Source organism: Pediculus humanus, genomic scaffold, assembly GCF_000006295.1.
Source record: "Pediculus humanus corporis 1103172108314 genomic scaffold, whole genome shotgun sequence".
NCBI classification, from domain to species: Eukaryota; Metazoa; Arthropoda; class Insecta; order Psocodea; family Pediculidae; genus Pediculus; species Pediculus humanus.
The window spans coordinates 226,167-241,337 of record NW_002987883.1 but is presented as its reverse complement, the minus strand read 5'-3'; the positions used below and the strand labels follow the sequence as shown (position 1 = coordinate 241,337).

The following is a 15,171-nucleotide window of genomic DNA, read 5'->3' as shown; positions in this document are numbered from 1 at the left end:
TTTCTTAAACCTCTATACGGTGCCAATTCAAAATATTCATTGAAAAAATCTAAATTTACTTCCAGATTTAAAACCATAACACCCACAATTTTGCCTTCAGACTAAAAATTATTATTATTATTTTTTTTTTTATTTAAAAAAATGAATTAAATAGTTTGATTAAAACCGAATAAAAGGGGGTAAAACGCATATCGTACTTCACAAATTAAAATTTTCTTTTCTTTCCCGAAGATAAATTCGAAATTCATCAAAGATTTACTTTTAGTATGTAATATGTTAATGTCGTGTTGAAGAAATAAAGAAATAGTATTAAATTCTTCTTTGCTAAAATAATAAACGATATTAAGCTAATGTAATTGAAGTAATTTTAAAAATTAATTAATTTTTTTTAACTTTTTGTTAATAATAATTTAAACAAAGAGTAATAATAATTTTTTAATAGAAAATCCAAAATTGATTTTTGAATTATTCACGTACTCACAAAGCAATTCGAATTGGTAGAGAACGTAATAGACTAGTTCTAAGGCACACAAAAAGTGTTTGAACAGAATTGTAATCAACTTTTTCTAAACCAAATGGTAACACTGGAATAAAATATCCATTGTACAGATCCGCTGAAAATATAAATTAAAAGTCATTTCTTCAAGTTAATTATATATATATATATATTTCAGAGATTTGTATTTGAAAGTTAAATTTTAACTAAATAAACAATAATAGATGATGAAAAAACTACTAACGAAATTCTACGTTCGGGGGTTTTACAATAAAAACATGCTCTAAGAATAAAAATTCTTTAAATATCGTTGTCAAAAGAACATATAAAAAGTTTTCAGAATGATTTGACAGCCATAGCATGTAATGAATAAAAAATGTGTTTCTGGGATTTGCTCCAACCATCCTACAAAAAAAAAAAAAAAAAATTAACAGAAATTGAGAATTCAAATTAAACTTATTTATGTAATTAAATAAAAAATAAATTTACCTATAAGTTGAATGTAACCAATCCGTCCAAAAAAAAGAAGGTACTGATGGTATATTAGGAAAAGTATCACAAACAGTAAATGATATCAATTGACCATTAGGATCGCATTGAACTATAGGATAAAAACTATTTTCTCTAAATAGAAAATGATGATAAAATTTTTATTTAAATAAGTTTAAATTTTAAAAAAAATTTTTTAAACTAGTTCACCACTTACATTAGTTTATTGATATTTCTTTGACGGTATAAAGCATTGGCAATGTCTCCAGTATCGCTTTTTAAAAATTCTATTGCAGGTATATCATTCAAAATGGCTCTTCTCCAACTAATAATTTCAGATGGGACACCCTTAGATTTAAAAACATTTTTTCAAATCAATACTAATAAATAATAAATAATATTTTTTTTTTTTTTTTTTAAATTATTTACATTTTAAACTTACAGATTTAGTTAAGTATTTATTTTGAGGAAATGATAATTTGAATCTTTGAAATGAAGGTTCAGTATCATTTTTGTAATAAAATTTATCCGAAATTTTTTGTATTTTATCATTTTCAAAAGTATCTTCATCTAATGACATCAGTCGTGTAAAATATTATCTAAAATATTAAATAAAAAATAAAATTTATCAAAGGGAAAAATTAACGTTAAACCTAAAAAAAAAGAAAAAAATTATTTAGTTTACTTAAATTACCTACCTTGAAAATTTTCAATTACCCTTCTGCACTTCATCTGCTAATAAAGTAAAATGTATTTATTAAGTTTATATGTTTTGATAAAAAATCCAAATATTCTCATTCCGAAAAAAAACTTTATAAAAATTAAAAATAAAATGTATATATACATATATAATAAATATACAAAAATCAACAACAGGTAAACAAATTCAAAAAAAATGTAGAAGGCATATTTTATTATAAATTAATGTTGGCAAATTGAGCCTTCTCTAATTATTTCCCGTAAATTTTTTTGACATTTTAATACTTTCTGCTTTCGTTAATTTTCATTTAACAAAACATTAAAAAATTTAATTAATTAACATTACTTAATAAACAAAATCATTTTGTTTTTTATCGTAATTTTATTCAAAGAACAAAATATAATAAAAAATGATTGATTGTTGCCAAAAAAAAAAAAAGCCATTAATACGATTGACGGTTGGACATAATATTATCTTCAAACGAAAAAAATAGTGCAAAAGTTTTTATATTACAAATGCTTTATATATTTCTTTCCCGTAAAATTTCGATGAAAATTTTAGTAGTGATTTTTCACAACGAGCAAGAATATTAATCGTAGCATAAATTATAATGCAAATTTTTTAAAGATGTCTTTCAAACGAAATAACGTCCTAGAAAAAAAGCTTCACTTACTTTTCGATTTCAAATCAAGGTCAAATCATTTCTCAAAAATGTTATAAAACTTAAAAACCTTTTACATTAATTATATGCTTTTATAACTTACTGATGACAAAATTAACTTCTTTTTGAAATAATTAATTATAAAATTTTAATAACGCTCAAAAATTCACATTCTGCACCCAAAAAAAAAAAAAGTCGACAATTTGAAAAAAAAACGTTGAAACAGTTAAATTCAAAAATCAAAAACTACGTCTCATTTTCTATTTCTACGAAATACCGCGAAACTTTAAAATTATTTTCACGTGAATTATTTTCAAACGTCAACTTACATTATTATAATGATTATATGAAACCTTTTTTTGCTCGACATCAATTTCGAACATTTGAAGAATATTTTAAAATAAATTAAAATTATTATGTCGATTTTTTAAATATTTTATATATCTCTATTTCCTCCTCCAAACAACGCAGCATAACGTTCACTTTGAAAAGCTATAATCAAGTTTCAATTTAGTAGCCAACGCGTGATGTGAGCTTGTGGTTAACTACTATGTTGTATCTAATATGGCCATTATGTAGAATCTAAAACAATTTACAAACTTGACAAAAACATAACAATTAACAAACAATTTTTTACATACAAACTTTTTTATAATATACTAAATGCATGAATTACTAAATACAAAAGATAACTGTTGTATTCCTAAAAATAATTGTAAAAAAACATATATTGTAAGTTGTTGACCTTCATGAGAAAAGGTATAAGCCATATAAATACAATGGTTATGGCATTAAAATAAAACTATCATTTTTCTTGATTCCACATTAAAAAAAAGAAAAAAAACCTTACAAATATTTAGTGTTTAAGTAATTTTTCATTAATTATTGACCAAAAATAAAGTGAATGTTAAATAGTTAATAATGCCAATAATATTTAAATAGTTAACAAAAATTATTTTAACAGTGATTAAATAAGTTTGAAATTAGTAATAATAATCAAATAAAAGAAATTTTTTTTTTTTTATTTTTTCAAAATCTGAAACTAATAAAAAGATTCAATACGCATTCGAACTAGAGACCTCTAACCTGAGAGGGGAAATCATTAGGGGTAAATCTATACAACTGAAATTTACTACTAATTTCCATTCAAAATGTTGTACAAATGTGCTGTGGTGTTATTTTGTTTGCATTTTTGTGCAAGTTATAAAATAGGAAAATTTTCTCTTTTGATGCCAAATGTGCGGCCTAATTTTGTAAGTTAAAAAATTTATTAAACGTATTGTTAAATTTTTATACCGGATTACATGTTCCATACAATATGCTGTATGTAAGTGTGGAATAAACAATAAAGTCAAAATTTTATAAAATTGTTAAATTTTACCTGAAGATTACCTTATTACTGTAGTCCACAACAAAAATTATCAAATAGTCGTTATTAAAATCTACAAGTTCAATTTAAAATTTATTATTTTTTATGAATGAAGCCTGAAACTTGTTGAAATTATTGATCGGTTCAAACGTCAGTTTTGTGACGTCACAAGACTATTTTCCGTTATAAATAATAAGTCAAATTCATTTAAGACCTATTTTTACGCTCTATTATGCTAAAAAATTATTTTTTCATTTATGTTATTTTGAGCCAATAAAGTTAATAATAATGAAATTTAAAAAAAAAATATTTTTTTTTTAAATATAAAATTGACTTTTTCCTATAAATATTTTCATATTAAATTTTACTTACCTTTATTTTGTCCTAATTCTAGTATTTCACTTTACATGTTTTAATTATAAAATCTTACTTTATATTATCATGGAAGTTTTGATTATTTTTAGCCTGAGCTCTACTTATGTACTCCTGTTAAAATTAATACAGAAAAAAGTTATTTCATCACAGGATTTGAACCAAATTCTACAATGGAAACTGCACATCATATGTTATTGTATGGTTGCAAAACTCCAGGAAGCAATAAGGCTTTATGGTAAAATTTTCAATGATATTATTTAGAATATTATTAATTTATTTTATCAATAAATTAAATTTAAATACAATGTTCTACTATTCAGATTTAAGCTTATTAATAATTTAATTTAATAATATTTTAGGAATTGTGGTGAAATGATAAATAAAAATTCAGGTGTAGACACTGCTAGTCCATGTCTCGATGGCTTACAAGTGATATATGCTTGGGCTAGAGATGCTCCAAAATTAGAACTTCCAGAAGGAGTGGGGTTCAAAGTCGGTAAAGATTCCCCAATAAAATACTTGGTCTTACAAGTTCACTATGCCCATATTGAAGAATTTAAAGGTGAATGTTTATGTGTTAATACTGTGGTCATAACTTACGAATAATTTATCATTATGTTTAAGCCTTTAAAATTTTACTTTGTAAAATTAACAGATGGAAAAACAGATGACTCTGGTGTCTTCCTGGAATATACTGAAAGACCATTAGATAAATTAGCAGGTGTTTTATTACTTGGAACAAGAGGTTTGATTCCTCCTGGAAAAAAAACAGAACACATGGAAACATTTTGCTCTATAAAAGAAAAAAAAGTAATTCATCCTTTCGCTTTCAGAACTCACACTCACAGTTTAGGTAAGATATTTTTAAAACCACAAAATTTTATCTTTTTCACAATTTATTACAAAAAGTCAAAGTTAAATTCTGCATTATTTGTGTAACTTGTTTAGACTTGTCATAATAAATTTAATTTCGAATTGAATAGGTCTGATGGTCTCTGGATACAAAGTAGTAGCAGATGAAAATGGCAAAGATACCTGGTCACTATTGGGTAAAAAGAATCCTCAAACTCCTCAAATGTTTTATCCAGTCGTAAATAAAAATCCAATTAAAGAAGGAGATATTATCGCAGCTAGATGTACAATGAAAACCAAAAAAGACAGATATGTTTATACAGGGTAAACCTTTTTTTTTTTCATGCCAGTCAATATAGAGCATGTTAATGAATTAAAGCCATACTTGTTACATTCATACACAAGATATTTCAAATACATCATGATGATATAATTTTTTTTTTTTCAACATTTAATTTTCAGAGCAACAAACAAAGATGAAATGTGCAACTTTTACCTTATGTACTACGTTGAAAAGGATGAACCTTTAGAAATGAAATACTGTTTTAGTGATGGTCCACCTTATTTTTATTGGAACAAATCAAATGAGCTTAATAACATTCCTGATTACGATGCATCATCACAACTTTAATCTTATCTAAAAAAAATAAATTTAATCCAATTTTATCGAACAAAATTTTTTTGCAAAGTTTACAACTTTTTAAAATTCTTCTTTAAATATTTTAAACATCATTTAAAAAAAATACGTATAAGATACATAACGTAAATATTTTCACTGACAACATTTCCTTATATTTTGTTTTTTAAAATATTATTTATATTGTTTTTTTTTTATAATAATAATAATAATAATAATAATAATAATTAAAAATAATAATAATTTTTAAAAATATTTATATTTTTTATGAAAAACGTAAATAATATTTTTTTTAATATTATTTAAATTTATTTTTACGTATACTTAAAATATTTTACCGAATTGAGTTATCATACGTACCTGAAATACCTTTGTTATTTACCGTATTTTTATTACTAATATATATATTATTATTTAAATCTAAATTTTTAATATAAAGTCCATTTTAAATTTTATTATTTATTTTGTTTACGACATAAAAAAAAAAAAAAAAAATTATTTTTAAACTTTAAATTTTATATACTTGTTGAAAATGCATGAAATTATTAATTATTGATGTTATTTAAATTTTACTTTGAAAATTAATATTAAAAAATAAATTATTTTATATTTGTAACGTATTTAAAAAAAAAAAAAAATAGTACACTCTATGGCATGTTTTCCCTTATTTTTAAATAAAAAATTATAAATGTTATTTAATTCAAAATGTTTTATTATTTTTGGATTGTCTTTTGAAAAAAGTAAATAAATAAATAATATATGTTATTAAAATTTTTTTTTATATGTAATTTTTACTTAAAATATCATTTTCGCATTTTTAATTGAAAGATTAATAGAAAATTCTTTTAGCACGGTTAAAAAAAAAAAAAAAAAAAAGTTTTTCTTCATTATTAAAAAATTTTGATAAACATATGTTAAATATTATAATTCATTTTTATAAATAAAATAAAAATAAAAACTATTTGAAACTTCATAAAAACAAAATCATAAAAAATTAATTAATTATAAATTCGAGTAGGAATTTTTAAAAATGGACTTTTCCAAACAACTACAGTGATTTTAACACGCATAATATTTCTTTTATGCGAAAATAGAAAATGAATAATAATAATAATAATAATAAAAACGGATTCTTTGTTTTAAAGTACACTACTACAATTCGAGATTAATACATTTTATTGACTATGGCTAAGTGAAGTGTGCATAATTGATTAGTCCATTTATCCAATGCGTTATATCGAGCAGCACACCGGGATTCTTTATCTAAAGTTAAAACTTGATTTACTTGATCGATTCTTCCTTGAATTGTACTGAAATTTAACAAAAAAATTATTAAATGACATGCATACAACTACATGAATGAAATAATATTTAAATATTGATATCCATTACCTATCTAGTATGCAGGATACGAGTAAACTTTCAACCTCTGCTGCATCGATATTTAATTCTTTGGATATAAAAGGTATGTGAATTCTCGTGTAGGGTTTTATCAATTTAATTAAAACTTGTGTTCTAATGTTTCTAAGTAAGTCTTCTATATGCTCTCGAATAAATGGATCATCCATAATATTTTGCCTATTCTGTTTTAATATCGTTTCAAATTCATTAATATCATTATTTTGATATGCCGAAACCAAATTGGTCATGGCCAATATTTCAGGATCATTTTTATATGGTTTCGCTTCTTGAGAATCAAATGGATTAATTCCTGATTTAATTAACCTAAAAATTATTAAAAAATTTTTTAGAATTTGTAATCTATAAAAAAAGGTTTTTTTTTCAAATTGTCTAAAATTAATAACAAATCGAATACTTAAAAACTTACATATTAGCCAATACAAGATATTTGAGGCAAGTAGTCCTTCTTGGACTCCCGGATTCATCATAGTTTTTAAATGCTTCAAAAAAATCAGTGTGAGCTTTTTCAAATTCTCCTTCCCTTAAGTGCATTTTGCCACCACATTCTCTAATAACGCCCATGATAAGAGGATGAGGTATAGCAGCTTTAATATGTAATGACTGTTCATATAATGTTTTAAGTTTTTTGTTATTTTTTTGCGCTGTGTACATTTGAATTTCAAGAGCATAAATTTCTAATAGCTGAGTACCTTTTTTGAGGTCATCTTCTCCATCATCAGTCTAAAAAAAAAAAAAAAAAAAGTTATTTTAACAATAAAAAATTTCATTCTCTCGAATAGCAACATTTGGATATTTAAACGTTATTTTTGTATTCGAAAACATTTTTCATCAATATAAAAAATAGATTTATAAAAAATAATGTAGAATTTATAGCATGTATTAAATAAATAAAAAATATTATAAAAAATTAAATCATCAAATTTAATTTTTATCGAAATTGATTAAAAAGATGAACTACATAATAAAATAAGTTATTTCGATTGAATTATCGTTAATTCTTACCTGGCAAGACTGATGAAGTTGTTTTAAAATTTTAGCAAGCCTTTGAAAATCTGATCTATCAAAATAAAGCTTTCCTAACTTTGTATTTGTTTTAAACCATAATCTGTCATTTTTGGCATCTTTGAGAGCATCCAAAGTAGTTTCATAAAAGTTTTGTAGTAATTCCATCTAAAAAAAATTTACGTTTTTCAAATATAATACAACAATCAAAACTAAATGAATGTAATTAAAATAAAATAAAAGAAAAAAACTTTAAATATTAATGTAAAAATTTTGATATATTTTAAAAAAAAATAAAATAAAATAAACTTACATTTTTTGATGTAGAAATATAATCTAAAATTGAATTGATTGATTTTTCACTATGATTTCTTGTAACTGCACTTTTAATATATGTAAGCAATTGTTCATAGCGAAACATCATCTGATCAAAATTACCCTAATAATTTAAAATAATAATGATTTTTTAATTAATAATTTAATGCATAAGAATAATGTACTTATACATATTTAAATATGTGTTAAAAATGGTTTAATTTCTGATATGATTTTTAAGATTTAAAATTTAATATAGTAAAATAATTGTTACCAATTTAAAATTAATTTTAATCATTTGCTTAAGAGCCTTAAATCCCCATTCTCCTTTATCGCCACCTTCTAAATCTAAAACTTTTTGAAAAGAAGATAATGCAGCTTTCGGATCATCTTCTTTCAAAGCTTTTGAATTATAATACTGATTTTCTAAATCAACATCCGGTTCTGAATTACTGTCCTCTGAATATTCCTAAATGATAAAAGTATATTGTCTGTGTAATATAAAAAATTAAATAAAAAAGAAGACCATCAAAACTACTGTAAATATTACATAACATTGTTACGATTAATAATTATAAATGATATCTGAAATTATTTATTTTTGACTTTGAAAAATTCATAGGTTTTTTTTTTAAAATGCTTATTGTACATTTTATTTTCATGGTTATCAAAATTTATTAGTTATTGCCTTTTTATAAGTAAGATTTTATTAAAATAAAAATGATTTAATATATAAATAATATGATATATAATATAATAATATGAAATAATTATATATGGAGCTAAAACAATTTCATAAAATATTCAATTTTTAATTATCATTATTATTTTAAAAGTATTTTAAGCTAATGGGTAGCACATTTGTACTGTTTTATTGTTAAAACTACAGTTGTAGATTGATAGTTAAAATTTTTATAGCAATAAATTAACAATAAAGTTAAGTGTGATAGTATCGTTGGTTCATCACAAAACCCATTTTTGATAGTTTTTGTAGTCAATAGTGATTAAAATAATAAGATTAAAATAATTTAAAAAAATTTCATTAGACTTATAATGAATGTAAGGAATTTTAATAGTAATTCGTCTGAGTCCTGAAGAAATTACTACTGGCGCGAATTATTCGTTTTGGAAATGGTTTTTGAATACTGCTTGACAAGAACATTTCAAGTTTAGTAGATAATAAAATAATAAAATAATATTATAAAAATATGCTTTTCTATTTCCTCAAAGCAACATCTAATAATGATGTACTCTAATTATAGTGAATTATATGCAAAAAATTTGTCGGTTTTTAAATTTATTTATAATAACTTTATAATAAGTTTTATTTTAAATGAATTTTAATTTATTTATATATATATTTACCAAACCGTAATCTTCTTCCTCTTCACACATAAAATCATCTACGTCTGACATTTTATATTGTTGTCTTTATTTTTTTTAAATTTTTATTATTTCTATTATATTACTTTGATTTTACTTTTAACAAAAAAACAAGATATAAAATCTAACAATACAATACTTAGTGTTTTTAACCTTAAATTTAGCAAAAATACGTTTGCTGCAATTCAAGTGCACGCGAACGTGGCGGAAAGGTTTGATTTAAAAAATAATAATAATTTTCAATTTACTAAAACTTGAAATCAAAGGTTAAAACGAAATATTTTTGCTTATCGACAAGTTTTAGAAAATTTTATCTTACTTTTAAATTTGTGATAAATATTGTTTAAAAATTAAATATAAACTGCGTAAAAGAATAAATACCCTTTTTTTCTTATTTTAAATGCAATTAATTGTCATGTGTATTTTTTTTACATTTTTCCGTTGAACTTAAAAAACTTTTGAGTTTGAAAATAAACCTTTTTCAAGATTTAAAAAAAGGTGCAACTTATAAATAAAATTTTTTTATTAAGCTACAATTTGTTTCAATTTTATTCGATTAAATGGGTTACACTTTTTATGTAGTAGTATACAATCATATTGTTGTCAAATTTAATAATCTTAACATTAATTTTAAGTTTCACATGTAATTTAATTTACAACTTAAAAAAAACCTGAATTCATAAAAATTTTTTAAAATTGCACTTGTGTACAAGATAAAATATTTAAAAGTAAATTAATAAATAATTGTAAAAATGATTTTAAAAAATTTAATATATTTATTTTATTTATTACAAATATTTAAAAAAATATAATTCTTTTGCTTAACCTAAAAATAGACATCCCAAAAATATATATAATGTGTGTTTTTAATTAAAAAGAAAAATGTATAAAAAATTATGCATTTGTGACTCAATTAAAAACAATAGGAAGTAAGGCAAGAGTATTAAATTTTTTAAATATTTTTACTAGAACATCCGATAAAAGATTTAAAATAATTACAATAAAATTTCATTTTTTTTTCAAAAAAATTGATTGCAAAAAAAAATTATTACACTTAAAAATTTACTTATTCATTAATAATTAGTTAAAAATTATTTAATTAAATTCAATTTTATCCAGTAACTTTTGATTGTACATTGAGCAATTTAAGGAAGACACTATTTTTATTATAAACAATTTTAACAAATTTTTTTTTTTTTTTTTCTTTAAAAATTTAAATAAAATTAATTTTTTTTCATAAAAATAAACAGATGGTATTAACAATGTAATGGAGTACAACCTAAAATTTAATTTTATAAAAATACATCAATTAACAAATTAAAATATCCATTCAAACCTAAGATTAAAGCAATTTTTTTATGAAGTTTTTTTTTTTTTTAAAAAAATTAACTGGATAAACAAAAAAAATAATTTTTTAAAAACAAAGTATTTTTAAAAAATTAATTTTTTGTGTAACAATTTGAAACATAAAAATTACATGACATAAAATCTTAAAAACATGTTATTAATACAAAAAAACAAAAGTATTATGTTTGCTGCCTGTGAGCATGACCTAGTTTTTTTCTTTTTCTAAATGAATACTTTATTAAAATTCAATTTTATTTAGAAATTAGCAGTAAAAATATTTTTTTCATTACAATTTTAAGAAATAAAAATTTTAATTTTAAATATAAACTCTGTACTTTATTTTTATGATGTTAAAAATGTAGAAATTCAAAATGTAAAGCTAAAAAAAATTAATTTTAACATTTAATACAATTTTAAAAAATTATTATCGGTTAATCAATCATTGTACATTCCGTCGATTAAAAAATCCATTCTTTTATAATATCTTTTATCCCAATATTCTTTAGTTTTTCTCCATAGAAAAAATAAAAGAATACCTATTAATGGTAACAATAATATTGAAGCAGCAATGGGTAAAAGAATTTCTTTTTTAGAATTGCTTACCAGGCCATTAATAATATCATTATCATGAGGAACTTTTGTAATATCAGGTTTAAATATTAAACTCTTGTTCAAATTTTCAGAAACCTTGGTTGTATTAATTTCTTTTAAATGATTACTTTCAAATATTTTAGTTTTGTTTATTTCTTGTTCTGTTACAGTTTTGTTTGTGTTAAGTTTTAAAATTTTCGGTTTATCTTCATAAACCTTAGTTTTTTTTGATCCATTAATATTTTTACAATATGTATTGAGACAATCAGAATTATTTAAATTTTCATTAGTTATGTTACACAGTTTACAATTGAGCAAAAACTTTTGAAAACTTGAAAAAGTTTCAGCACTCTTACAACAATAACATGTTGTATTTTGATAATTTGATAAGACACTACAATTTTTTTCAGTAATATAAATGTTTGAACTATTTGATGAAAAAAAATTATAATCAGCAATATCACTAGTTATTTCATTGAGACTTACTGCTTGATTAAAATCCACACCCTTTCGAGGTTTAATCGAGGAAGTGCCATTTGTATGAAAAACTTCTGGAACTCCAAGAAATAGGTTGCTACCGGAATCATTAAGTTTTTTTGAAATTGTAAGTTGCTCTGCAAAGTTATCTACATATTTATGTAATTTAGGTTTAACATCCGATTTATAATTTTCACTTTTTAAAGGTATACTTTTAAGTTCAGGTAAAGCATGTCCATCTTTTTGATCATACTTTAAATATTCCATAAATGCAGAATGTTTTTTTACGTTATTTTCCTTAATTAAACCACCTTCAAAAAAGTTTTCTTTTTTAATGTCATCTGAAAATTATAATAATACATAATTAATGCTTAATACAAACACCTAATGGAAACTTTTTATGCTCATTTCACAATTTATTTTAAGGAAAGATTTATTTACCATTAGAAGAATTATTTTTTTCGTTTGAATAATTACTGTCAAAAATACTTTTAATTTCGTCTGAACTGTTTGTAAAACTTGCAAAACTGTAGATTTTAAAATTCAATATGTGTAAAAACATCGATATTATAAAAAACTCATAAAAAATTTTAAAAGACACAAAATTCATTTTGAATTTTTATCATTACTTTACTATTTAAGGCTATTTCAAAAATTTTGCTCGGAACATAATGAACTGCATCTCCATATAAAGTTCATGAATTTTTTAAAATTCATATCTGTAACTGGTGAACTAACTACTACTCATAATTAACATAACAAGATAAACCGCTACTGTTTTACTTTCTTCCCTTGGCAGCAAAATAAAACGGAAACAAGAATTAAATGAACAAGAGCAAAATGTATTTTGGTCTTGTTACGCACTTTGTTTTAATTTATTTTAATATTATTAATTTATAAAAGAATAAAAATTTTATCGTTGTATTAAGAATTATTGAATTTGACTTCAAATTATATTCAAAAATTTTAAATATTTATTGACATGCTTATCATTATACGGATTTTTTAAAGCAAATCGGAGGTAGAGTAAGTTTAAGTGGAAACATCTGAAACAATGTTAGACGAGTTAAATGCACGCTTAGATAAATATTTAAGTGTTCTTAAGGCTGCTGAAGCTGAAGGAAATGCGAGTAAAGCGCGTCGTTATAAAAGAATTGTTAAACAGTATAATGATGCCATAAAACTATGTAAAAATGGCAGACCAGTTCCGTTGGATGAACTTCCCAATCCCCCAGGGTTTGAACCACTTGTCAAAAATACTCTAGAACTTCCAGATTCTGGACAGTTTCTCACTCCTGATGTATCACCGTCACTTCCTCGAAAGTCAACGTCGCACAGTAGAGATCCTAGTCCCAGTCCGATGAGAGAGCTGTCAGATAATCCTTTTGCACCAGAAGAAGTAAACATAGAAAATTATGAATCATCTGGTATTGATGCTGATGCAAGTAATGTTGCCCAAGATCAAGTATCTATTTTGATTAATGACAAAAATGCAGATGAAGCAGAGGAAAAAGATATTTTAGAGGAGCTGAAATCAAGGTTAGAAGTTTATAAATCTGTCTTAAAAACTGCAGAAGAAGATGGAAATTCTAGTAAGGCTAGAAGATATAAAAGGATTATCAAACAGTACACAGATGCTATTAAGTTGCAAAGTGCTAATAAACCTGTTCCATTAGATGAGTTACCAAGCCCTCCTGGATTTCCTCCTTTGGTTCCTGTAAAATCTGAACCTCCAAGTCCCTTGCCTTCTAGATCTAATTCTTTTATTAATGAGCCTACTGAAGAAGCTAATTCACTTCCTACAATTGATAATGTATCTTCTCCAAATGATGATGAAGCTCCTGGAATTACTGAACCCAAACCAACGAAATCTGAAAAACAAACAATTATTTTAAAGGCCAGACACAAAGAATATAGAGATGCTGCTTTGGCTGCAAAAAAAGAAGGTGATATAGCTAAAGCAAAGGAATATTTAAAAATTTGCAAAGGCTTTGAAAGGTTGATTCAAGCTTCAGAAAGTGGTTTTCCTGTTGATTTAACAACTCTTCCAGTTTCATTAAAAGACAAACAAGAAACGGAGGACACATCGAAAGAAATAGAAAAAGCTGAAATTTCTGACACTGATAATTCTGAAATTTACACTAACCTAGAAAAAGAATTAATGGATCAAATTAAAATGTGTATGAACACGAGAAATCATTTTAAAATGAATGGAGATATTGCAAGTGCTAATCACTTTGAACAATATGCCTTACAATTTAAAAAGGATTTAAACTTTATAAAAGTTTGTCATTCTAGGAACAATGCTGTTCCTAAATATCATTATGAAAATAAAACATTTTCTGCTGTTCAGAGTAATACAGATCTAAATGACAATGAATTAGAATTAACAATTATGCAAGGAATTAATTACAAAGTTTCAAATCCTAATGATGTCGACACCTATGTGACTTACGAATTTCCGTACCCAAATTCCAGTCCTCCAAGTGGGAGAACATCAACTGTTAAAAATACTAACAATCCAGTTTATAATACTAGATTAACATTTCCAATCAATAGGGAAGCCTCTGCTTGTCAAAGAGTTTTTAAAAGGCATGGTATTAAAATGGAAGTCTGGTCCAAAGGGGGGTTTTTTCATAGAGATTCATCTTTAGGTACGGTGGTTGTTAAATTAATGCCATTAGGAAAGGATATTAAAATTCATGAAGCATTTGATTTAATGAATGGAAGAAGGCCAGCTGGAGGAAAATTAGAAGTCAAAGTGAGAATAAGAGATCCAATCGCTGGAAAAAAAATGGAAAAAGTTACAGAAAGATGGTTAATTATCGATCATGTATGAATAAAGCAACAGAAATTAGTAAAAATATTGAAAAATTAAACACAAGATTTTATTTAGTATGTCATTCGCATAAATTATAAAAAAAACCAAATATTAAAGCTTCATTTTTATATAAATTGCACTGATAAAAAAAAAAATTTAATACAATTAAAAGAAGACAAAATTGTTTTTATTATTATTATTATTATTTTTATAGCTCTCTTTTATATAAAATTT

General features: G+C 23.5%; 5 protein-coding genes across 5 annotated transcripts in view; 2 read left to right on the top strand and 3 right to left on the bottom strand.

Annotated features, from left to right (window-relative positions):
- Positions 1-1,717, bottom strand: part of Phum_PHUM593170 (uncharacterized protein) — a gene marked incomplete at both ends in the record, with an annotated part of 6,453 nt that extends 4,736 nt beyond the window's left edge. Inside the window, 7 exons of the mRNA XM_002432533.1 lie at positions 11-101; positions 198-324; positions 482-614; positions 741-901; positions 986-1,120; positions 1,203-1,333; positions 1,703-1,717. Coding sequence (XP_002432578.1) covers positions 11-101; positions 198-324; positions 482-614; positions 741-901; positions 986-1,120; positions 1,203-1,333; positions 1,703-1,717 — 793 coding nt within the window. The remainder of the gene's footprint in view (positions 1-10; positions 102-197; positions 325-481; positions 615-740; positions 902-985; positions 1,121-1,202; positions 1,334-1,702) is intronic.
- Positions 1,718-3,497: 1,780 nt separating this feature from the next.
- Phum_PHUM593160 (peptidyl-glycine alpha-amidating monooxygenase 1 precursor, putative) lies at positions 3,498-5,573 on the top strand (the record flags this gene model as incomplete). The annotated part of the gene is made up of 6 exons (XM_002432532.1): positions 3,498-3,599; positions 4,180-4,325; positions 4,450-4,652; positions 4,746-4,943; positions 5,074-5,266; positions 5,405-5,573. The coding sequence occupies 6 exons, from the start codon at positions 3,498-3,500 to the stop codon at positions 5,571-5,573; spliced, it is 1,011 nt and encodes a 336-aa protein (XP_002432577.1).
- Positions 5,574-6,744: 1,171 nt separating this feature from the next.
- Phum_PHUM593150 (COP9 signalosome complex subunit, putative) lies at positions 6,745-9,734 on the bottom strand (the record flags this gene model as incomplete). Its single annotated transcript, XM_002432531.1, has 8 exons — positions 6,745-6,889; positions 6,972-7,304; positions 7,408-7,721; positions 8,004-8,171; positions 8,317-8,427; positions 8,593-8,787; positions 8,845-8,852; positions 9,689-9,734. 8 exons carry the CDS (start codon positions 9,732-9,734, stop codon positions 6,745-6,747), a joined length of 1,320 nt encoding a protein of 439 aa, XP_002432576.1.
- A 1,749-nt stretch (positions 9,735-11,483) lies between these two features.
- Phum_PHUM593140 (uncharacterized protein) lies at positions 11,484-12,678 on the bottom strand (the record flags this gene model as incomplete). The annotated part of the gene is made up of 2 exons (XM_002432530.1): positions 11,484-12,457; positions 12,558-12,678. 2 exons carry the CDS (start codon positions 12,676-12,678, stop codon positions 11,484-11,486), a joined length of 1,095 nt encoding a protein of 364 aa, XP_002432575.1.
- A 492-nt stretch (positions 12,679-13,170) lies between these two features.
- Positions 13,171-14,955, top strand: Phum_PHUM593130 (uncharacterized protein; the record flags this gene model as incomplete). Its single annotated transcript, XM_002432529.1, has 2 exons — positions 13,171-13,246; positions 13,322-14,955. The coding sequence occupies 2 exons, from the start codon at positions 13,171-13,173 to the stop codon at positions 14,953-14,955; spliced, it is 1,710 nt and encodes a 569-aa protein (XP_002432574.1).
- Between the last annotated feature and the right edge of the window lie 216 nt (positions 14,956-15,171).